Source organism: Balaenoptera physalus (genome assembly GCF_965194825.1).
Source record: "Balaenoptera physalus genome assembly, chromosome: 17".
Classification (NCBI taxonomy): Eukaryota; Metazoa; Chordata; class Mammalia; order Artiodactyla; family Balaenopteridae; genus Balaenoptera; species Balaenoptera physalus.
In genome coordinates, this window is record NC_138895.1 from 56,053,652 (window position 1) to 56,079,574 (window position 25,923).

At 35.9% G+C, this 25,923-nt stretch overlaps 1 protein-coding gene across 3 annotated transcripts in view; it reads right to left on the reverse strand.

The window, feature by feature from the left end:
• Window positions 1-24,296, reverse strand: part of ANGPT1 (angiopoietin 1) — a 268,545-nt gene extending 244,249 nt beyond the window's left edge. For 2 of the 3 annotated variants that reach the window (XM_082434317.1, XM_082434316.1), the window contains exon 1: window positions 10,705-24,296. In XM_082434317.1, the coding sequence (XP_082290443.1) occupies window positions 10,705-11,001 (297 nt within the window). In that variant the 5' untranslated portion in view covers window positions 11,002-24,296. Of the gene's footprint in view, window positions 1-8,309; window positions 8,332-10,704 lie in introns of those variants that run through there. The other variant, XM_082434318.1, reaches the window with a different exon arrangement.
• Window positions 24,297-25,923: the final 1,627 nt, after the last annotated feature.

Sequence of the window (25,923 nt, forward strand, 5' to 3'; positions counted from 1 at the left end):
GCAGCTTGAGATATTAAGCAATCAATGTAATTCATGTTCCTAAATTTAAAACAGAGAAGTGTAAACTATCATGAAATTGGACAATTTAGAAAATAGATAAGTTATAACAATTTGCCACTAATTATCCAAGAATTGTCTATTATCTTAACATATTTGGGTCATGTTAAATATGGGTAGGCCTCAACACTTTTGAGTCTAGAACAACCTGCATTTATTATTTTTTTTGAACAACCTGCAGTTTTTTCTTAAACTGCTTTGTATATGGCAGATTTGGACATTCTTACATCAGCCTGCCAATAAATATTCAAATTTTCAACTGTTATGTTTCTTTCTGCCTGCCAGTAGATTGGTTTTGGCAACTTTTCCAACCTAATATTTGATTATTTGAAAGTTTCACTGCAGCTATTTTGAACCTATATTTCTTTGTACACATAAGGTCCCTTGAAGGATGTCTCTGAGGAAAGGGCTGAGGAACAGGGTCATGGCGGGGCCTCACTCCAGTTCTCCTCCAGCCCCTTGATTTGCATCTAGATTACATTTTAAGCTTCTGCCTAATAACTTGTTTGGAAATAGGGTTCCATTGCTAAGAAATATTTACAATTCATCAGCTCATTTGTTAAAAATATTAAACTTTCACTCTATTATTGACATTTAAAAGTTATTAAATATTCAATTTATTCAATAAATTATTCATTAATACTATATTAAACCTACTGCTTATTATAGCTCTGTTCTTGATATTTAAAAACTGAGTTAAATTGGAAAATAAAGAAAAGACTGGTGATATTAGTAATAAAGATACAATTCTCGCCTCTTTGTGCACTTGAGGTAAGGTAGATGTAAGGTCTTCTGGGTACAGCAAATCAAATTTTTAGCTGCAGTAAATACCCACTGCATTTTAATCCAGTCAACTGTATAGTAATAGTGAAGACAAGAACAGTGTTAAAGTGTTTTATAAAATCTTGGAATTATCTTCAAAGGTTTAGAAATGAATTAAAATTTGGGATTTAAAATATTTATTTTGGGACTTCTCTGGTGGTGCAGTGGTTAAGAATCTGCCTGCTTATGCAGGGGACACGGGTTCGAGCCCTGGTCCAGGAAGATCGCACATGCTGCGGAGTAACTAAGCCCGTGTGCCACAACTACTGAGCCCGCGTGCCACAACTACTGAAGCCCGCATGCCTAGAGCCCATGCTCCGCAACAAGAGAAGCCACCGTAATGAGAAGTCTACGCACCGCAACATAGAATAGCCCCCCTCACTGCAACTAGAGAAAGCCCGCGTGTAGCAACGAAGACCCAACGTGGCCATAAATAAATAAATTAATTAATTAATTAAATAAAATATTTATTTGTTCTCTGGGAATGGAAACCCTCCAATAACCTTTTTTTTTTTTAATTGAAGCATAGTTGATTTACAATGTTGTGCTAATTTCTGCTGTATACCAAAGTGACTCAGTTATACACATATATACATTCTTTTTTTATACTCTTTTCCATTATGGTTTATCCCGGGAGACTGGATATAGTTCCCTGTGCTATACAGTAGGACCTTGTTGTTTATCCATTCTAAATGTAATAGTTTGCATCTACTAATCCCAAACCCCCAGTCCCTCCCTCTCCTTCCTCTCCCGCCTTGGCAATCACAAGTCTGTTCTCTATGTCTGTGAGTCTGTTTCTGTTTTGTAGATAGGTTCATTTGTGCCATATTTTAGATTCCACATATAAGTGATATCATAAGGTATTTGTCTTTCTCTTTCCAACTTACTTCACTTAGTATGATCATCTCTAGTTGCATCCATGTTGCTGCAAATGGCATTACTTCGTTCTTTTTTATGGCTGAGTAGTACTCCATTGTATATATGTACCACATCTTCCTTATCCATTCATCTGTCAATGGACATTTAGATTGTTTCCATGTCTTGGCTATTGTGAATAGTGCTGTTATGAACAGAGGGGTGCATGTATCTTTTTGAATTATAGCTTTGTCCAGGTATATGCCCAGGAGTGGGATTGCTGGATCATATGGTAGTTCTATTTTTAGTTTTCTGAGGAACCTCTATACGGTTTTCCATAGTGACTGCACAATTTACATTCCCACCAACAGTGTAGGAGGGAAACCCTCCAATAATCTTTAGGTCTAGTTTTATAATTCAACTCATTCAGCTTTCATTAAAAAAATAGAGACTATCTGTAAAGTGTACACCTTCCTAATAAGTTAAACTACACAAAAAACGAAACTTTAAAATACACCACCTTCCAAAATTATCATCAGCTGTTCCATAGAAATATATAGTAATTTTACCGATTTGATGCCAGTGAGTTTGATGGCTTCCATGTATATATTACTAACAATTCAAGATATTCTCACTTCATTTGCATTTTATTAATATTTCAGCTACCGGTTTACTTTAGACACAGCTTGATGCTAATTTGCATGCACTTTCAATAGTTCAACACGAACTTCAACACATGCCAATGTAAACCTGTAGTAAGTAAGCTGTATAATCATATAGTATATGTAATTTACTACATTTATTTTGCTCTATATTCTCCAGCACTTACTGCCGAAAGAAAAGATCTGCATAAGCCCAAATACATTATTGATGAAATTATTAGCTACCAGTAGGGTCGTATCTGGCTTTACATGTTTTTCATCACTTTCTCGGTTAAATATTACCTTTTCATTTGTTTAAAGGAAGAAATCAGATCATTTGGATAGGCAACAAGGCTGAAAACCTCTCACTTCCAATATTTCTATGTAAGAATTAAAGAAGAGTGTTTAGGTACAGAGCCTCCAAATATAAGAAAAGATGACCCACAGAGTGCTTCATTCTTTAGAAACCTCGTTGATAAGGGAGGGGGCACATCTTTTGTACACTTTGTAAAGAGATTTAAACACTAAGAGGCCCTCCTTCCCTCAGACTATGGGGCTAGAACCAAAGGGAGCTTGGAACTTCCCAACTTCATAGCAAACGATAATCTTGTATTGGAACAAAAGGCAAGGCTGACTCAGAATGTTATTAGGGTTGTGCTTGTAAGCAAATGACACAATATAGCTTGTGGTATTAAAAAAAGAATAGAAGAAGACAAGGCCTAGGAAAAGGCTGTTTATGTTTCCACACAGAGACAAGGCATGCAGAATGAGAAAACAAAACCTCCTTAATTAGCAAATTATAGTATAGGGGCTGATAAACCTCTGTATTTTGTAGCTGAGCATCCCACTTGTTGCTCCTCCCCTCTCATCATCTACATAAGTGGGAACACTTGTAATATTTATATCTAAAACAAATGACAGAAGGAGGAAAGGTTTCTAAATAGACTGAATGTAAAAGGCTGAGTCAGAGTCCCATTTCTATGAAAACAGAATGCCTCTGATATTTTGTCAACATTCTTGCTAATGCCACAACAAACAGGATGAAACAGGCACATAAAGCAGAGGAACCCTGGGCACCCAGATTCGTCTAACCAGAGGCTGCTGGTTTGTATTGTTATTCAGGTGCTTTTTCTTTTTTAACATGTATCTGTTTTTGGAGTATTTCTCTGTTCACATCAAGATGGGCAGGGGGGAGAAAAAAGACATGAAATTTCCCTGCCTGTACTCTAAAATGTCACCTCACAGCATGTCCCAATACCACACCAAGAAATGGCTTAGACAGGCTCTATGCCAACTGGCACGGACCTGAAGATTATTTGGCTTCCTGGAAGGTCATCTTTTTCCCACACAGCAAACCTTACAATTTACCTTGCAATGGTCTCAATGTTAGTACTGTATTCATTTTGTGATATAGAACAGGGGTCAGCAAACTTTTTCTGTAAAGGGTTGGATGTCAAATTTTAAGCTCTGTGGGCCTTCTGGTCTCTTTTGCAACTACTCAAGTCTGCCTTTATAGGAAGAAAGCAGCCATAGACAATACATAAGCAAATGGGTATGGCTCTGTTCCAATTAAAACTTCATTTACAAATGGATGGACAATATATTAAGGAATGAGTGTGGTTGTATTCCAGTAAAACTTTATTTACAAACATAGGTAGCAGGCACATTTTAGTCCAAGGGCCATTGTTTGCTGACCCCTGTAACAGAATATGGAAACTCAGGACTAACTAAAATTTCTCCCATTACATAGTTAGTAGGGTAATGTATAGAACATAGTTAAGTCTCATTTTCATAAATATATTTAATTTTAGTCAAAATATGCCCATGAAATTCATTCATTACTCTAGTCATTAAAAAGAAAGTATTCTTTCCAACTACGTTCCAGGCATTGTGCAAGAAAAGTAGATCTGCTATCTGCTATCAAAATAATACATAAAATAATAAATAAGTACTAGTGAACAAGACAGGCACAGTCTCTATCTCACAGCATATAGGGTCTGGGAGAATATATTATGCAAATATTTACCGAAGTCTACTATGTGTCATGCACTCTTCTAGGAGTAAGGTGCACTGCATGGAACAAGATGGACAAGGACCTCTTGTTGTGTTTACATTCTTAGTAGAGGTAGACAGAATAAATTATATGACAAACAATAAACAATAAAAGGTCACAGTGGTAAATGCCATGAAGAAATAATACATATATTAAGAAAGAAAATCACGTAGCAGAGTAGGGGAAAGTGGTAGGTAATGGTGCTCAGTGAAGACTTTCTGAGAAGATTTCTGAACAAAGACCTGAATGAAGAGAAAAAGTCATTCATGCCAAGATCTGGGGCAAGAATTTTCCTAGCTAGGCAAACAGAATGTGAAGTCCCTGAGACAGCAAAGAGCTGGTCTGCTGGAGATATAACAAGAAGGCTAAAGTCATTTAAAGTGTCTGGAATGAGGGAAAGGTTGCTAAATGAGGAATCCAGAGAGGAGTGTGGGGGCAGATCATATAGGACCTCAAGGTAAAGAATCTGGAACCTTTTCTCATGTAATGGAAAAATGTAGGGGGCTTTTAAGGAAAAGAATGGTACATTCTCATTCATTTTAAATTACATTGAACCAATAATTACATATGAATGAGTGCTACTAAAAGAAAGCTCAATGTGAAAGCTCACAGTCAGGAGTCAGAAAGGCTGCAATCACCCATAGAAAAGAACCTACTTGCCATGCTCCTAAAACCTGACATCCACCAATGGAGACAGTTTGCGGGAAGGCTTGCTCCTTCCTGCAGAGAAATCCAAAAGGCTGTTATAGCTCCAAATGCCCAACTTCTGGGGCCCAGAAAGTCTTTATGCCTTCTTGGATCTTTCAATTCTACAATATAACGAGCAAATAATAAAACCTAACTATTCATTGAAAAGTTAATACAGAGGCATTAACTAAAGAGCTCTACTTAGCTTGAAAATCAGGGGTTACTCTCAAATGAAGTTGGTGCAGAAATTTCTACAACTGAGTTTAAAAAAGACAACTATTCCTATTAACCTTTCTTGGCAATTGTCATTTTTTTCTATATGCATAAATCATATATGCATATTTTCTTCAAATTTAGTGAGAAATTTTTAAACACATACTGATCAATTGTCTGCTCATTTTACACATTCTAGAAATCCCCTCACATGTGCAAATAAAACATAGAGTATCCTCTCTGGCTTAGTTTTGCACAGTCACCAGCCACGAAAACAATGCGCAGATGAGAAGTCAGTTCTAGTTACTTAGATTCACATGTTCACATATTATTATTACAAATATATGTAAATATACGCCACTCCTGTATGCAGTAACTGTTTGCCAATGGGTCTGGAAGTATAAAATTCTTTTTCATCCCACAGGATGACCCTCAAGTAACTTAGAAGCAAACTTTAGCATCTGAAAGCAGTTGCAAGGTCCCTTAACTTGCTTTATTTTATACATGGCACCACACACTTGAACATGTGATGTTTTTTATTTTTATATTATGATAATAACAGAGATATTATTCAGACACTTAATAAACATCTTTGGGGATATAAAGATGGATAAAGAGACTTTTGCTACACTCTAGGGACTCATAGTCTAAGTAGGCAAACAGCCCTCAAAACAAATAATGAAAATGACAACAGCCACACAACATGGAAATGCAGTGCTAACATGATACATGCAATGTGATAACACTGGAGAACTCAGCCTTTGAGGATAAGTGGAGTGTGGGTACATTTCATGGAGAAACTGGCAACAAACATGACTCTTAAAGAATAATTAAGAAGACAAATGAATTCATAGAAGTTTTTAAGATCCTAGACCATTGGCTAAATACAATTTGGATAATTAATACCACATATTCTAGACTCAATATCTTTTTAATTAATATTAGGACAAAAATAATTGCATGATGTAGTTGAAGGGGAGCAGAATTTGTCATGCCAAATTATGACTTTTTGGCATAAGGATTATTTCAGGCTGATATTTTTAAGAAACAGCAGACATAGGAAAAGCTCTAAACACCAAGTAGAAATTAGCCTCCTATAAGTGAAATTTACATTTATAAGGGAGATCTCCATTTGTAAGGGTGTCTCACTCTCTGTACCACGAAGAGGAAGATGACTAAACCTCTAGCAACCCTATCAATGGAGAAGGTATGGACTTAAATCTTCATAACAACCATACTCTTGTTTACTATGTTTTACCTGAAAACCTGGCTCTCCCCACCCAACATCTTCTTTTGTCTTTAGCTTGAGACGGTATTTAAGGTGGAAGCTTGGGTCATTTGGGGGAGTTACTCAATTTTCCTGGGTATCTCCCATGTATACAGGAGGTATACATGTTATTAAACTTCTGTTTGTTTTTCTCTTGTTAACATGTTTTTTATTATAGAAAAGTCTCAGCCATGAACCTAGAAGGGTAGGGAGAAAATTATTTTTCCTCCTCCACATAGTCCTTGCTTAAAAGACAACTTAAAATCTACTTAGGGAAGGAAGGTATATATCCAAAATGTTAATAGAACATAATAAAATGTAGATTGCAACACACAGACAAGGCATCCATTTATTCAATCAACAAACATTTATTATCTATCTGCTATGGATGATATACTACTCTAAGCCCTGGGGAAATGACACTGGACAAACACACAAGATCACTGGTCTCATGGAAGTCACCTTCTATGAGTAGATATTAATATGAGTTAATATGTGTAATACAAGGGCTTTTAAAAAGATTATCATCATCATTAATATATTTCAGGTAACTGCATGCCAAATACTAATTCTCTGAAGAAAAGAATAGAATATTCAAGTAGAGGATGCTGTTAGTCAAAAAATGCTGTCAATAGAAAAATTTAGCCAAGCACTTCATTAAAAGTATTTCATTTATTAAAATATTGTGGATCATTAATTCATAACTACATTTCTTCCTAACAATCAATTTGTCAGTTTTAGCTAGTGTGAAATGCTTATAGTAGATAGATTCTTGTTCTCTGTTACAAGGCATGTTTTTTTAACTCAATGTATTTATACTTTCAACCAAAAAAAGAAAAGACACCATTTGGCAAAGGCAAAACAGACTTTCTAAGCATCCCCCCAAATTCTAAAACATTATATATTTTAAATCTGAATATTTTAAATACACATATTTGTGAACTTTGGGTATATGAGAGAAAGAAAACAATAGTTCAAGAAGCACAGGATGTGGAGTAGACATTAAACAACAGACATTTCTGTGTCACAGAAAGGTAGAAAGGAATCACAAGAAAGTGGCGAAGACACAAAGGCCTTTGTGCTTATTGTCACTATCCCAAGATCTGGTCACTCTCTGGTAATGGGTATGGTTTGCTAATAATTCTGAAAAGAGCTATATGGTGGAAGAGAGTCAAACCTAGACATATAGCCCAGGTGTTTCACCCAATAAAAATGTGATTTTTTGAACAATTACGTATATTGCTTTTCCCTATCTGAAAAGTAAGGAAAATGCTATAAACCTATCTCACATTGGTGTTAATCGACAAGTTATCATGGAAACCTGATCTCCGAGAATTAAATCCATCACATCAAGAGACCAGTGCCATAACAGTTCCAGTACTTACGGTGACCAACACATCCTATGCCCTGCTGACTACCTTGCTTATCATCTTATTCAGTTGCAAGACCAGAAAAGTTGAGGAATGAGATTGGAGAGTATAAGTCTCATAAAGTGACTTATAGTGACAGCCTGTGTTTTCTGAAGAATATTTAAAAGAATCCAGTTTACCAAACATCGAGGAAGGTAACAGATTAATATAAATTATCATCGAGTTGCTTCTAGCATTGATAATACACATTCTGCATCAAAAAATTTTCTGATAGTGATGATATGAGCTGCATAATAATATGCTTTGATTAATTATTTTGTTGAATAAATGGATGAATTACTTACACTTACACTGATAGCCTCAGTTTCTGCAGTGCATTGCTTCTTATCCTAACACAACTACTGGGAATCAAAACAGAAGTAGTACAAATTATAGTATTAAGCATACCAAATGGTTATAATAACAAAGATTTCCATTTGAATTATCAAAATAAGTACCTTACATGAAATTTAGAACTTGAAGTATGGAAAACCTCTAATTAAGGGAAATTTATGAAGGCCTTTATCAAGTTCTTTGCTGAATGCATTTATTTGGTATCTTGATCCTCCAACCAATCGCATTAACAATGACAAAAGACATGCAAATTTAAACGGACAATAGTCAGGCCAAACTGCTCTGACTCATACCAACAGGGACATTTTCAGCATATATTCGGCTTGATTCACGCTAGCAAGGGTCAATATAACCAAAGAACATTTTCATAGTTATGCCTGGCTATAATCTGAAAACTATCTCATAATCATTGACCAAAAACAATGCAAACAAAAATCAAATTTATTTCAAACATTAACATGTGAAGCCTGGGCATTTATTTAAACCCAGCAGAATCATGTATTTACCCTGCTACTGCTTAATAACTGCACAGCAACAAAAAAAATATGCATTACTATGTTTAAATCACCATTTTGATTGTATATTTTAAGCAAACAAAATATTACATTTTTGGTAGAATAGCTCATTGAAGACAATTTGGAACTAAATTTCCCTCTCCACCTCCCTCAATGAATCCGGACTAATTTATGATTAAATTCTCATTAAAAACTATATGGGCGGTATACTGAGAATAGTAATAAGCTATTCAACCAAATTCACTTGTTCACGACGGAAATAAGTTTTGTGAAAGGAAAAAAAAATATCCTATTATAAACTGCTGCTGTAATTAGTGCCTGAAATTTAAGCTACATTTAATTAGTGCCTGAAATTTAAGCTATGTTATCAAAAGACTGCAGAATTCTCCTTGCTTTCTATTATTTTGCCTATCTATGTATTTTTTCACCTGTAATCTACAATAGAAAGATTAACTAAAATTCCAGGTTTGGAAACTCTAAAACTACTAAGTTTTAGTTAATCTGTCGAATAAAATAACAGTGATCTTAGTTCAGTCCCTAGTGGACAAAAAGTAAAATAACTATTACTCGGCATGATTCAGCAGGAGGTGATCTAAGTGAGCGTGACCACACAGGAACAAAATAGAGTATCTGTCCTTTCCCTATCTTTTATCTTCTTAAAGGGTTTGTTCTGTTAACAGACTAACTTAAAGAAGACTAGACTCCTTGTGTTCCTACCCATACACACCAAGTGAATTTTTAGCAAAGATCCCTGGGGGAGAAGCTTTCCACAAATGGGACACTGACACTGCCACCCTTCCAGTGATATATTTGAATACACTTGTTATCTGCTGCTTACCTGTTACACAATTAAACAGAGGGTAAAGAGGGAATGAACTGCAGAAAGTATGTTATTTCTTTATAGGCATACTTTCAACAAAAACTTTTAAATGATTTATAGAGAAATAACTAAATAAAATGTTTAATTTGATTTTTATAAATTGGGATTAAATGCATACTCAACATTAACATTTCTGGATACTTAGACTCCCATATTGCACTGTGAATAACTACAATGTCCTGAGGAAAGAGGTACTTCAGGAACATAGCAAAGCCTACATGTTGTGTTCAGCCCAAATCTGCAGGTGCATATCTTCAGGAACAGCCACCACTGGCTCAATTTCTCCTTTCATAGTGGGTAAACAACCTCTTCCTGATGAGTTCACATTAAAATAAATCTTCCTGATTTTTTCTCAAGGACAGAAGAAATATATGACAGAAATCAGTCCTTTACTATACTACTACTTGCTGAAATTGTTACCTTTATATACTTATTCAAGTTCTCCAATCAAATATAATATTTTGTATTTACTCTCATTTCATATTAACTTTACTAGAGGTTGAAAAATAAGTATCTGGTGATGATTTTCTGTCCTAGCTGCAGAAAATTTCTTGGTGTAAAATCGATTTGATCCTAAACTAGTATTGTCATTATTACTTTATTTTTTCACTAACTTACTCAAGACATACATGTCTTTTTTTTTTAAGTTGGATTTTGATAGTCAGAAAACTCAAGCTAAATTTTAAATAAGGGAAAACCAGAAATGTCATAAAATGTGCCAGTATTAGGCACACAAACGGGGTGCCACCATACCTTAAGAGGCTTGCACAAGCCTAAAAAACGTCTGCTCACCCGTGAAGTCACAGGGAGAGAGCCGTCTTGCATTTGCAAACACTGCCCCCCTGGAGCAAAAGGTAAACACACACATGCTCCCCTAAGGAACTCTAAGTTAGCTGCAGTGCAAGAACAGAAAAGGCTCCGTGCATTTAGAAACTGAAAGCAATCACTTACTTTTTGCAGCCACTGAGTATAATTTTCCATCACATGCTCCAGATGTTGAAGTTTCTGGGAAGAGAAATCCTGTTCCACGTGTGGAGCATCTCTCTGCAGAGCGTTTGTGTTGTACTGGTCTGTCGTACTCTCACGACAGTTCCCGTCGTGTTCTGGAAGAATGAAAGTGTAGGCACACTGCCCATGTTGAATCCGATTATATCTTCTCCCACCGTTTTCTGGACTTCGGCGCTGGTTGCTGCACCCTATGTGAGTCAGAATAGCAGCGAGGAAAGCAAAGGAAAGGAAAACTGTCATTGTACTGCCAGCACTCTCTTTCCGTGCCTCTCGCAAAACTTGCTCCTTTCTTCTGACCTTTAAACTAGTTCTTTATTTCAGGTAAAACTGCTTGTTTGTTTGACTTTTTCCCCTCTCAAAGAAAGCTTTTGTAGAAGAATCACAGAAAACTAGCCATTTGTTAGCTTTGTTCTAAAATGTTATTTTTTTAATTTCACTGTAAAGATAGTTTCCTTAGTTAAAACTTGAGATATTTATTGCATAGTAGCTGAGATTTATGGTTTCCTCTCAGTGTAACCGTTCAGCGTGTAGCCTGCCTGAATCAGCTGCGTGTACATATTCTAGACCCTTTCCTCTACCCTATCTGCTGCAGATCTGCTATTTTCTCCCAGACCTCAGTGAGTTTTATTAAGGTTGCACATCCAAGCCAAGCTGGAAGCAGGCAGCCTTTCACAAGATGACTTGACAAGAATGCATGAGTGTGCCCCTATGCTAAGAATTGCTGATGGCTTGGAGCGGCTGGATCGTCTTACAAATTGGCTAGATGCGCATGACCTCGATCATGTATGGCCCTCCCGCCCCTTCCGCAGACAACTGCCTTGAGCCTTTAGGATATTCACCGCAAATCAATAGAGCAGTCCACCTTAATACACTTTTGGTGTGCATGCTGACCTCCTAAAATCTAGTAAACTAACAGTATGTTTTTAAAGTTCTACTTAATTGGGGAACCTGAAGAAGAAAACTGACATAGTGTCTAGTAAAATTACTTTTTATAGTGAATGATAAATTTGTATAATTATTAATTTTTTAAAAACTTTATTCTTTACTCTGGGGAAAAAGATATTAAAACCATTTTTAGAGATGGTATTCTTTCATTGTATTCACTTAGACTTTTAGGAAATTATCAGGAAGGGTCAAATTAGCAAAACATTTTATAACATCACTCAAATACAGCATAGGCATATTAAGTAGAATAATTTAAGTACTTTCTGAGATATAAATTTTAAATAAAACTGGTCCCCCAATTAGAATGCAGCCCTATGTGTTCTGTGTACATAAACTGAGCAACTTCCTTACAAAAACAGCCTGGTTACAATTTAAGACAGTGGCCTGAGAATTATTAATTCCCGTGGTACATCGTAATCATATATTTCACAAGGCCCTCTTTGGTGTTGCTATGGCTATCTTTAATGCTGTTATGGAAGTTCTACGTAAATTCTCCTGTGGCTGTATAGAAAAACTATCTGAGAACAAACATATCAGGTGTGCTAATGAGGCAGCAAAGGGCTGTATGGGAGAAATCGCTGTGCTTCTATTAAGTAAAGAAATAAAAATTATCAGAAGGTGATTTCTTAAATGTAGCGTGTAAACATTTGAACAAACATTTGAACATAAAGAACAGGTGATAATTATAGAATTAATTTTACAACACTGAAATCTTTACTAAGTGCGTGTGGAAAACATGAATTATAAGCAGGGGCTTTCACCAAGAACTGGGAAGGATTTTGGGGAATGGAGTTTCCCAACTGCAGTCATGGTGTGAAAGCGAAGCGACAGATGTTGACTCTCATGTCCTGGAATGGAGGGGCAGGGCAGTGGATGAAGGGCAGTAGGGGTTAGAGACTGGCGTGTGGAGAGAATTTAGAGGAGAGGGCAAAACAAATTCCAGAAAAAATGTGATTTACTTGGGGGAAAACATTGTGCCAAGACTTATCAGTCCTTTCCACACCAAATAACAAATTTCTGAACTGACAGATATGGAAGCAAGTAATACCAAACATAGCGATAGTCTTTGAACTGCCTTTGCAGCCTCTTCCTGATGTTGCATGTCTCCTTGTTGGCTATGTCACTCACATGCAATAATAAGAATGACACTTATTAAAAGCTTACTAGTTTCCAGGCCTATGCTAAACACTCCTTACACACAATCTCATTTAATTATCCCAACAAACCTAAGACATGGATATTACCTTTGACTCTATTTTTATCAATAGGAAAACTGAATCAAAGAAAGGCTGATCGGTCACAAGTCACATAGCTAGCAAGTGATGGTGCCAGTATGTGAACTCTGGCCAACTGATTCCAACTCTATTTTTCTAACCCAACACCAGCCAAAAGGCTTCCAAAAGGGCTCCAGCTGCACTGATTCACAGTCTTAAAGCAGGTTAAGTGATTGTACCTAGAAGAAGAAGAACTGATTAAAAGCCATTTTATACAACCGAAGTGATTTAATCCTTTTTTGTACCCAAAAAACAAACATACAAAGTGACAGGTAACCCACATGAAATTGATTTTTTAAGGGCCCACAAGGACAAAGTGCACTGGCAGAGCACAGATTATCTGAGAACATTTTCCAACATTGCTTGCTTCAAAACTTATCCCTGGAAAGAAAAGAGTCCAAAACCAACACCTGTAAGTGCTTCATGAAGAACTAAATACAGCCAAAAATCGGCAGAAGACACACGAGGCAGTAGTGAGATCGCTATTAAAGTGCTCCTGTGTTTTGTAACAGCCAAGATGTTAAATAATCTGTTCCTCCTTGTGTGTGTGTGTGTGTGTGTGTGTGTGTGTGTGTGTGTATGTGTGTGTATGTGTGTGTGTGTCTGTCTATCTGTCTGGGTGTATCTACATATGCTTATGCTTATTCATTTAAACTTTCCCAATCTGAACAAATGAAAAGAAGGAATGCATAACTTCCTGAGGGGAAAGTAGACAACTGAGAGAGGTAAAAATAAAAATTAAAAAAAGAAAGGAGGGGACAGAGAAACAGTAAGAGAAAGAGAGACTGATTTATTTTCCAGAAAAATAACGAAACAAAAAAACATAACACTGGAAGTACTGATGTCAATCCAAAAAAAAATCTCAAGATCAATTTTAAGCAACTGGAAAACACAGGAACATGCAAAATGGACTTATGTGTTTTGGGACTTCAGCTGAGGAGATACTGGGTGCATTAGAAGATCCTAATGACATACTTTAAAGACCATACGCTTTCAGGGACTAAACCTAACCAGTAGCAATACTGTTGGTTGTTGTTGCTGATTATTCAGAAATGATGCAATTTAGAGGACTTTAGAATTTAAGAAGTAACATGAAAAACAAGCCATATTTTTTTTATTTCCTCTACCATACCTCAAAAAAAGTTTAAAAATGTTCTAAAGAATTAATAATTTTATTCAATTGAATACTAAGGTAGCTTAATCTTGAAAGTCTTGTATCTTTGTATTTTATTTGCATTATCAGAGCTCTGGAATAAGGAGATATATGCTTTAAGATTCTGATCTCATATCTACAATAGTCCCAGGAAATGTTAGGCTCATCCAGAAATTTCCAGTGGGATAGGGAACACCACTTATATGGGAAACTGATGGCCCTAAATCTGTCCTAAGAACAAGTCTTTACTACTTCTTTTGTGAAGCTTTCTTAATTTCTCCAGGCATAATAATTGGCTTTTCTCTGATGCATTTCAATAACCTTCTCTTCTTATCTCCATAATGGCACTTCTCACACTGCTTTCTAATTATTTCTTTTTTGGTCTGTATCCCCTCTAACTGTGAGCTCATAAAGTCATCTCCTCATTTTCATCATTGATCTCCAGTGCTTACTATGCCCTTTAGTTGAAGGAATGAAAGAATTAAAGAAATGAGTGAATGAGCTAATTAATTACTTAGTATCTAACTACTACATGACTGGCCACATCTGTTGCATTGACTGGATGAGTCTGCCTAGAGTCAGGATGAAGCCAAAGTTATTCTAAAGAATGAGTTAGACACAAGAATGTGGTACAATAATAATGCATAACATTTTTTAACCCTTAAAAAATTAATTTCCTCATTTAATATTTACAGCACCCTCATAATTATGCATTTTATTCCCATTTTGCAGATTAGAAAATTATAGTGTATAGAGGTTAACTGCCCAAGATCATGATCTTTTTGTGGCAGAACAGGAATTTGATCCTCAGTCCATCTAACTCTGGAGCCTATATTCACATCCCTCTGAACTATAATGCCTCCAACAATACCTGAGTACTAGAAAACAGAGAGAAAACATTTCTTAATTTAGGAGACAGGAACAACATGGCTTCTATAGTTAAGACTGGTCTCCTCCTCTTCCCAACCACAGCCTTCATGGATTCATGTTATGATCTTCCAAAACAGAGCTAATATTAAGCTAGGATGCACAATATAGTTGTAGTTGTCCTATCTGCTAACGAACATCCAATCTGATTGCTCAGGTTATATTTTGGGTCCGTTCTGAATGATCAGTCCTGTGCCATATCACCTGTTATATATCATGATTATCATGTGCTAAAATAAAATTATATAATATAAGACTTTATTTCTCAAAAACACCATCAGATACTCCTCTAGTATTCATATGACCCCTGTGATGGCCAGGGGTGGGAAAGGTAGAAAGGAGTGGGAAAGCATTCCCCCTCCTTGCATACTAAACGCAATGTCATTCAGCACACATCCTATGAATATATTCTTAGAATATATTCTATTTCCTAGGGGTACCATATTCTATGGCTCTGCCCTAGCACTTTTAGGGCTCAAGAATATCAGTAGGGCTATGGTACTGGCAGCTATGTCTAAAAGGAGGGCACTAGGCTGAAAACCCTGGAGGGAGAGCCAAGATCCCTTCAAGTGATGTGTAGGCATAAAAAGTATCCACAACAGATGAAAAAACCACAGGGGGCTAACACAGAAAAACAAAAAGATATCACCTGGTGATTGACAGCACTTTGTAGGGACATGTGAAATATCAGTTGGGAACTCTCAAACCGTTTGGGAAGACTTTGCAAAGAGGTGAAAACACTGCAGTGGGTGTGGGTGAGGAAGACACTGCAGTGGGTGGAGATATATAGGTAGGTGAGGAAATAAAAATTATTATATAAATATTCCCCTGCCTTCTAATGAGAGAAATTCCTGGTAATTAGTGGGTGTGCTGCTTGTCAGTTTTTAATTGCAGCTATGCAAGTTGGAAAGAGATGAGACAGAATTAATTTGTCTACCTAAGAAAGGAGAGAAGGGGCAAGGAGAGATCTGGAAATGGAGGACTGGAGCCAAAGAGGTTGAGAGAAGAGTCGAAAGAGAGAGGAAGCTTGTGGCTGTGTGGCTATGAGAAAATGGGAGAGATATATCAAGTACGGAGATCTGGAGCGCAACGGTGTTTCCGTGAGGTAAAAATCTCTCATCATTTTCAGTAAAATATATGCTTTTGGGCAAGTGACTTCTTTAGGGCGAGTGAGAAGAAACATTGGTCCTTGCTCCATATATAGAAATAACTAACATCTGGTTTACTTAGACTGTTAATGTTGACCCAAAGTCATTTATTTCATGTTGGTCTTTCACACTAGCTTAGAGCCTCCTTAGGGTTGTATCTGTCTTTTTGATCACTCTATACCCTTTTCCTAGCACATAGGAGGCAACTGATAAATATTTGTGATCCAGCTGACTGTCTGACTGACTCATTCACTTTCATTCTTGATGATGAGATCTGAAGACATAGAAGAATCACCCTCCCTTGGAGGTTTTCCTGTGCTGATCTTGCCTAAGCCCCCAAACCTCACTTTCTGGAGAGCTACATAAAAGACTCAGAGTCCATGGATTCCAAAGCAAATCCCCGGAGTGGCAGTGGAGTAATACCTAACACTCCTAGCCACTCATGGACATTGCCATGGTTGAAGAACCATTCAAGAAACACTGCAGAAATACTTTCCAGAGTGAGATTACTTGTTAATTCTACAACAGAGATAACTTCTGCAAGTACCCAAGTCAGAAAAGTAAACAAACAGCTGGCGACTGTACCAAGTAGAAATACAGATGCCAAAATTCCCCTCATACCAGAATGGAGAAAGATTTCCATTGAAGATCCAGTAAAATGAGATTTTATTACAGGAAAAAGCATATAAAACACTTTGCATTTACTCTCTCTTTTTTTTCCCTACGTAAGTCTTGAATACTAGATGAGAGAAAAACAAGAAGGTCTCTCTGTCTTAACTTTTCCAAATTCAGGAAAAAACGTATTTTAAATGTTCTCAGAAACTAAGAAACAGCACGTATTTGAAAGGAATGGCTGGAATCACCTATCTGAAGACTCATGTATATCCAATGGCACGCGGATTGTGGCTAATCCTTGTAGCCAAGGCTGATAAATTCCCTCCATTGAGCAGTGACTTAAAGATACAGGATTTTGTGTTATTTTGTATTTGTGATTAGAGAGTTGTGACAACCTCTGCTCGTCAGAGGTAGAGAAAAAAAAAGGATCAATCACTTATTTCACGGAAATAAGATCCCTGAATTTTTCTAAAACCTATCACTCTTTGATTTTTAGTCTTGCATTCGTACTCTGTGTTAATCTTTTCTGTTTCCTCCCGCCAAATTGGATGAACTGTTCCATAGAGGTTAAGGTAGGAGACAGATTGCTTTAGCTTTGTTTTTGTTTATTTCTTGTTTATGCTAGTAAACAAGATTGGATTACAGAGGACAAGACATTTAATTAGTCTAAGCTCAGTGTCCTGATCCATAAAATGAAGATGATATTACAGTACCACTTATATAAGGGAGATGTGAAGATTAAATAAGAAAATGGATATAAAGTACTGAGCAAAGTGTCTAGAGCATATCAAGTGCTCTAAATGTTAGTTCTTGTTGTTTCAAAATGTGAGTTCTCTTTCTTGTGTTCAAAAATAGTCCTGCTTTTAAACTTGTTTAATTGAATCTTACGACCTGACTTCATATCCCCTCATTTCATCTTTTTAATTGTTTAAAATCACTTCTGAACCTCTTAAAAATCAGAATATTTAAGAAGCACATTTTAATATAGGAGGGTGACCACGTTTGCAATGGTAGTTCACATAAACAGCTCTGGTTTCCTTGAGGGCAAGGACTTCAGTGTTTTTTCTCAGTGTTGCATCACCCACACCTGAAACAGTGCCCGACACATAATAGGTGCTCAATAAACATTTGTTGAATGAATGAAACAAGTTGGAAACAATTTAGTAAGAATATACTACTTCACAGAGACACCAGTAGGTCAGACTTATAAACCAGTCACATTTGGCAGCATGATAAGAATTTTATTCTCTGGAAACCATGGTAGCAATGTGGACGCCATTTATGGCTTCATCACCATGACTTGTTATCCAACTCATTTCTGGCCAATTCAACAAGATGACTTTATTTTCAAGAGCTTCTTTTATGACTAGACTTGTGGCATATATCACCCCATTCTGTTTCCTGGGATGGTAAGATAAAGTAGCAAGTGTTTGCCTCTGATAAAATGAAAAAGAACTGAAACACTCCTCTATTAATCTTACATGAAACATACAGCCTGGCATGACTTGTACAAAAGTAAAGAAAACCTTATTTTATCTATTTTTTCTCCAATACTAATTTTGCTTCCCCTAAGAATCTAATCAGATTAGGAATTTGGCAATTAAATTAGAAAATAAATTCCAGTGGTATATAAAACATGTGAAAATATTATATAATGGCTTTAACCAGGCTCTTATTTCATAAACTGATAGGCAAAGACATCATTTTAATGGTAATCTTAAATGAAGCACCCATTAAATCTAAAAAATGTATACCTTATTTTTCACTGAATATGTGTGTTGGTTCTTTCCTCTTTATCTTTCTCTTATAATTAGTAAAAATCTTTAAAGGGGAGAATTGTGGCAAAGAAAGAAAGGCTAGAATAGAAGACAACCATACATAAATGAAAAATGGAAAAGACTGTCATAGCCATTTCATTCTCTATCGGTAAATGTTCCTTCTACTTGTGATATATACAGATGGATCGTTAGCTCCTGAGGTACCAAACAGCCTGCATATTTTGCAAAATGTTTCCTGAATCTGTATCACATTCACCTTCATTGTATTTATCAAAACTGCATACATGCCCCTTATACTACTGTTTACCTGTTTCCTTACCTCAAAGTTTAAGCTTTCTATGTATTTTAGATTTACCTTAAACAAGAGTATCTGGGAAAACAAGCATGTGTGCTTTTTCCTAATGTATATTAAAATAAACACTAAATATTAAAATAAGCATCTGTCCATGCAACACCCATCAAATATTTCATATCCGCAGTGGAATTTGTACCACACTTTGGGAAACAAGACTTAGTGCTATCAACAGCAGAGTCATCCTTTCTTGCAAAATGAATAAAACAATACCTCCAGTCACTGTATCTATGGAAAAGACTATTGTAGATATTGCAGTCCCTCAAGATCAGTTTGCATCACGTCCAGAGTATTTGAGGGATTATTTCCATTCTGTAGTCAAATAAAAAATACCAAAAAAAAAAAAAAAAAGCCTTTGAAATACAGGTTTCTGCACTTACACTGCCAGAGAGCATATGAAGGACTTCCCTACATCCCAGCCAGGAAGTCACAGCAGAGAACTGGCAGCAGCCCTATTTTGTAAGGCTGTCCACCGACGGAAATGCCCAACTGAAGGCCTGAAATTGAAACTAATGATTGACCAGGAGTTTCAACAGCTTTTCTCTTGATTCTGGCAATGGAAATAATAGTGAAGTTATTCAGTGTTTGAAAAGTAAATCTTCACTCCTTTTCGGTCTTGCATTTAGAAGAGTGTTGAGGAAATAGTAAACAAATTTCTTCTCGATAGTTGCATTCCCCTTGGAGAATTTACATTCCTTCCTAACATACCTCAAAGAGCTATAAAAACACACCAGTTCAAAAGAGGAAAAAGGAGAGTTAATATTTAAAGGAGCAGTTAGGAATCAATTACCCTCAGTTTAATAATAGTTAACATTTATTGAATACCTATGATATGTCCAGGACTGTGCTAATCATTGTACTTGCATTATCTGTTCTGTTACAATCACAATAACTCAATATGTAGGGAACTTTTATTACCATCATTTTTCATAGGAAAACAAACAGAGAAGTTTTGGACAGGACTCAAACGCAGGGTTCTCTGACTCCAGAGATGAAGCTTTTAATCATTACATATATATAAACTCTCAGTCAGTTCTCTGAGAACCTCGGTTGAATTCCCAAATTAACTATTCTCCTGATTTTTAACATACATTTCCTTATTTGTTACACCAATAAGAAGCACAGAACTTGATAGCCAATTAGACCAAAGGAAAGCTATAATAGTTGAAGATGAAAGCTATCAAGAAAAGTTAACAAATATAGTTACTGTATGTCAATCATTTTACATATATTATCAAATTTAACCCTCAAAACAAGCATATAATACCCATTTCACAGATGAAGAAACTGGGGCTTTAGAAAATAAGGAACTTGACCAAAGTTATATAGAAGTGGCATTTTAACCAGGCATTCTGACTATGGGGCCCATTATCTTACCACGCTAAAGGAAATTCTCTAAAATAAGGGAAAAGGATCATTTTCAGGGTATTTATATGGAGGACTTTGACCAGTCCTCATCTTCACTGAGTGAAAAGGACAAGATTAATTCATCGTCCTCAAAATTGGATCCTGGGCTGGCAGCATCAGCACCATCTGGGATCTTGTTCATAATGCAAAATGTCAGCTCCTACCCAGAACTACTTAATCAGAAACCTGAGTGTGGGACCCAGCTTCTTTTTAACAAGCCTTGTAGGTAATTCTGATGCTCATAAAGTTTGAGAACCACTGGTTTGAAGCACTACTCCCTTACTCTGGCAGCACCTTAGGATCACTTGAGAACTTTACATAAATAAGATGCTTGGGCTTGTCCCTAGAGATTCTGATTCAGTTGATCTGGGTGGCAGCATAGACAATGGTATTTTAGAAAATGTATCAGGTGGTCCTAATGTGCAGTGTGGTTGAAAACCAATGGCTTAAAATTGAAAGAGTTAACCAAGAAGAAAGGCTGTGAAAGAGCTGGATTTGTTCTGTACAGAGAAAGAAAAACTTACTTGGATATGCCTAAAAACATTTCTGGAGAGTTCTTTAATTCTAGGATTATAAAACAGTGACCTTATTGCCTTTAAAGTATTATATATCTAATTTCTGAAGCATTTAAGGACACAAAGATGACCACATATTAAATAAACTGGACCCAAGAGATTAAGCACCTCCATGGTTCACACTGTTTTGTTGTTGTTAAAGTACTTTATCTCCTAAATTTATGTTTTTAAAGCCTTTAAGGAATAAAATATTTATGTCTCGATCACTTGATGAGCACAATGTTGACTCTCATCTAATAATTTACAATTGCTATTATGATGACATTTTGTCTCTGATCTCATAAAGCGTTCTTATTTGTTCCTCCCAAAATAAGCAGTCAGTGCCTGTGTTGTTATCTCTAACCACTCCAATATCTGATTCACCTGGGATGAATGAATGGGAAAACCACAGTGACAAGTCATCTTTCCCAAATTAATTACAAAAGCTTTAGAGTTACTAGTTGCAACCCATGATATATAACCTGCATGGACTCTACACCTTCCACAAGGAAACCATGAACTTTGGAAATAACTTTTTTCTTGTATTAAATTGCCACTACATGTCTATAGCAGCACTATTCACAATAGCCAAAAGGTGGAAACAACCGAACTGTCCATCAACAGAAGAAAAGATAAACAAACTGTGGTACATCCTTACTATAGAATGTTATTCAGCCACAAAAAGGAATGAAGTACTGCAACATACAACAACACGGATGAACCTTGAAAACATTATGCTAAGAAGCCAGACACAAAAGGTCACATTTGGTATGATTCCACTTATATAAAACATCCAGAATAGGTAAATCCACAGTACAGACAGTAAGTAGGTTAGTGGTTTTCCAGGGATTGCAGGTTAAGAGGGAGTAGGGAGTGACTGCTTAATAAGTACAAGGTCTCCTTTCAGGTTGATAAAGTGTTTTGGACTTAGATAGTGGTGATGATCGCACAACATTGTGAATGTACTAAAAGCCACTGAGTTGTATGCTTTAAAATGGTTAATTTTAATGTTATGTGATTTCACCTCAACAGAAGATAATTCTTAAAATGCTTGGCACTACTTCTCCAAAAAGCACATTTGGCATCTGTGTTTTCTTTAGATTACCATAAGATGCACTGAAGTAAAACATGCATTTTTTTTCACTTTCATTTTGAAATAATTATAAATAGGAAAATGCAAAGGTAGTATAGGGAGGACCCATGTAATCTTTATTCAGTTTCCCCACCAGTCATATCTTACATAATTAATATAATCAGGAATTGGACATTAGTACAATGAGAGTGTATAGTTCTATATCAATTTTTTACTGCAATATTCACTTTATTGTGGTAGTCTGGAATCAAACCTGCAATATCTCCACGGTATGCTCATACTTCTTTTCTCCAGGTAGGACAAACTATGGTTCAGTTTACACCATCATCCCAGAGACAGACTTATCTGAAAGCAAGTTTTTGCTGGGCTTTTTCTGTTTTATTACATGTATAGACTCATATAACCACCACCATAATCAAGGAACAGAAATATTCCACCACCACAAACATCTCCCTCATGCTATTCCTTTAGAATTGTACTCATATTCTCTCCTCAACACCATCCCTAACCCCTGGAAGCCACTAATCTGTTTTTCCATCTCTATAACTCTGTCATCTCGAGAATGTTATATAAAGGGAATTTTGTAGTATGTACCTCTTGAGACTGACTTTTTTCATTCACTGTAATGTCCTTGAGATCCAAGTTGTTGTGTGTGTGCATTCCTTACTATTACTGAGTAACATTCCATGGTATGGATGTACCACAGTTTGTTTAACCATCACCTATCAAGGGACAGTTTGGTTGTTTCTAGTTTGGGGCTACTACAAATAAAGCTTCTATGAACAACTGTGTACAGGTCTTTGTGTAAACATAAATTTCCAATGAATATTTAATAGATGCCCAGGAATACGATTGCTGGATTGTATGGAAAATGTATGTTTAGTACTTTTTAAGAAACTGCCAAACTGTTGTCAAGTGTCTATACCATTTTATATTCCCACCAGCAATATATGAGAGATACACTTTCTCCGCATCCTTGCCAAATGTTGATTTAGTATTGTCACTATCCCTTATTTCAGCTGTTCTAAGAGGTGTGGAGTAATATCTCATCATTATCTAAATTTGTATTTCCCTAATGGTTAGTGATATTAAATACCTTTTCATGCACTCATTTGCCATAATATACTCTCATCAGTGAAAGTTCTCTTCATGTCTTTGCCCATTTTTAATTGGATTATTTGTTGTTTTTTATATTGATTTTTGAAAGTTGTTTATGTATTCTACATATGAGTCTTCTGTCAGATATATGGTTTGCAAATATTTTCTCCTAGTCTGTAGCTTGTCTTTTTAATTTTCTTAATAAGGTTTTCATAAAGCAAAAGTTGTAATTTTGATAAAGTCTAATTTATCATTTTTTTATGAATAATACTTTTGGTGTCTTCTTTAAGACATCTTCACCAAGCCCTAGGTACTAAAGATTTTCCGATGTTATCTTCAAAATGTTTATAGTTTTACATTTTACATTTAAATGTACTAACCATTTTAAGTTAATTTTTGTATAACATGTAAGGTTAAAGTTGAAGCATTTTTGTTTGTGGATATCCAACTGCTCCAGCACCATTTATTGAAAAAATTATTCATCTTTCATTGAATTGCTTTTGCACATTTAGAAAAAAAAGATCAACTGGCTATATTTGTCTGGGTTTATTTCTAAGTTCTTTATTCTATCCAATTGATCTCTGTGCCTCTCCTTTCACCAGTACCACCACAGTCTTGGTTTCTGTAGTATATCATCATTCTTGAACTCAGATGGAGTGATTCCTACCAATTTATTCTTCTTTTTAAAAACTGTTTAAGCTATTCTAGTTCCTTTGCTTTTCCATATAATTTTAGAATAACTTTGTCTATGTCTATAAAAAATCTTGCTGAGATATTTATAGGATCTGCATGTTAATCTGGGGAGAACTGACATGTTTACTATGCTTTACTCTCCATTTCAGATCTTTGATTTCTTTCATTAGTGTTTTGTAGTTTCCAGCATACAAGTACTGCATATTTTATTAAATTTACACCTATTTAATTTTTTGAGTGAATATAAATGGTATTTTTATTTAATTTTGGTTTCTACGTCTTCACTGTTAGCATATAGAAACATAACTGATTACTGAATGTTTATTTTACATCCTGCTAACTTCCTGAACTCACTTATTAGCTCTAGAAGTTTTTGGTAGATTCCTTAGATTTTTTTTACATAGACCATCATGTCATCTGCAAAGGGGCAGTTTATTTCTTCCTTTCTAATTTATGTCTTTTGTTTCCCTTTCTTGCCTTATTTCCCTGGCTAGAACTTCTCCACAATCTCTTCTACAAAATAGAAGAGGAGGGACACTTCTCAACTCATTCCATGAAACCACTATTACTCTGATACTGAAACAAGACAAAGAATAGTACAAAAATGAAAACTACAGACAAATATCCTTCAGGAATATATGAGCAAAAAAATATTAAGAAAATATTAGAAAATAAAATCCAGGAACATATAAAAAGAATTACACTCTATGAACAAGTAGAGTTTATTTCAAAGATACAAGACTGGTTCCATATTTGAAAATCAATCAATATAATCCACCATATTAACAGGCTAAAGAAGAAAAATCACCCAATCACATCAACTGCTACAAAAAAAGCATTTGACAAAATGTGACACCCATTCACGGTTAAAAACTCTCAGAAAACTAGGAATAGAGGGAATCATCCTCAACTTGATAGTTATAAAATCAATAAACTATAGATCAAATTAGATCAAGGGAGGTGTTATCTATTCCCTGTTATGAATAAGGCACTATTCATTCAAGGGCTGAGGATCCACTATGTCACTATACACATGTTAAAAACCAGTAAATGCAATTACTTAATACATAGTAAAGTCCATCAGATAAAAGTAAGTTTTAAATTCTATGATGAATCCATGAGGATACTGGATGAAAATATATTTCATCCTTTGATTTGGAAACTCTACCTTAGAAACAAGGTGGGATCCTTGTGTTTTAATCCCCACTCTTTCTTTCACCTATTCATTCAACAAATATCTATTGAGGGTATACTGTGTGATAGGCACTGCTCTAGATGTTGTGGGTAGAGTATAAAACAAACAGACCAACTTTCATGACACTACACAGCTTATACTCTGATGAGGGAAGATAGAAAAATCAAACTAAATTATTAATATATACCACACTGTATATTATATGGGGATTAGTGTTATTACAAAATAAATAGAAAAGTTAAGAGAGGGAATACTGTAGTGGTGGTGGATTTAAAATAGGATAGTCGGGAAAGACCTCACTGAAAAGGTGATATATGAGCAAGTATTTAAGGAGATGAGTACGCTAGGCAAAAGAATGCCCCTCCCCCAAAGATATCCACATCCTAATCCCTGGAACCTTAAATGTGTTATTCTACATGGCAAAACAGACTTTGCAGATATTAATAAGGTTACCAACCTTGAGATGAAGAGATTATCCACATGGGCCTAATCTAATCACACTGGGTCCTTAAAATCAAAGCACCTTTACCAGCTAAGGTCATAGGGATATGTGACTATGGAAGCAGGATCAGAGAGATGCAATCTTTTTTGCTTTGAAGATGGAGAAAAAGTACCACTAGCCAATGAATGTGGGTGACCTCTAGAAGCTGGTAAAGGAAAGGAAATGGATTTGCCTCTACAGCCTCCAGAAGAGAACACAGATCTCTTAACATCTTGACTTTAGCCCAGTGAGACCTGTGTCCAAGTTGTAAACTATAAAACTGTAAGATAAAAAATTTGTGTTACTTTAAACCACTAAGTTTGTGGTAATCTGTTACAATAGCAATAGAAAACTAATACAGTGAGCTTATGAATCAAGGAGCAGTGGGGAGGTCAGTGAGTCTGGAGAAGTACAGTATTAGAAGATGAGGTCAGAGTGGAGGGGTGGAG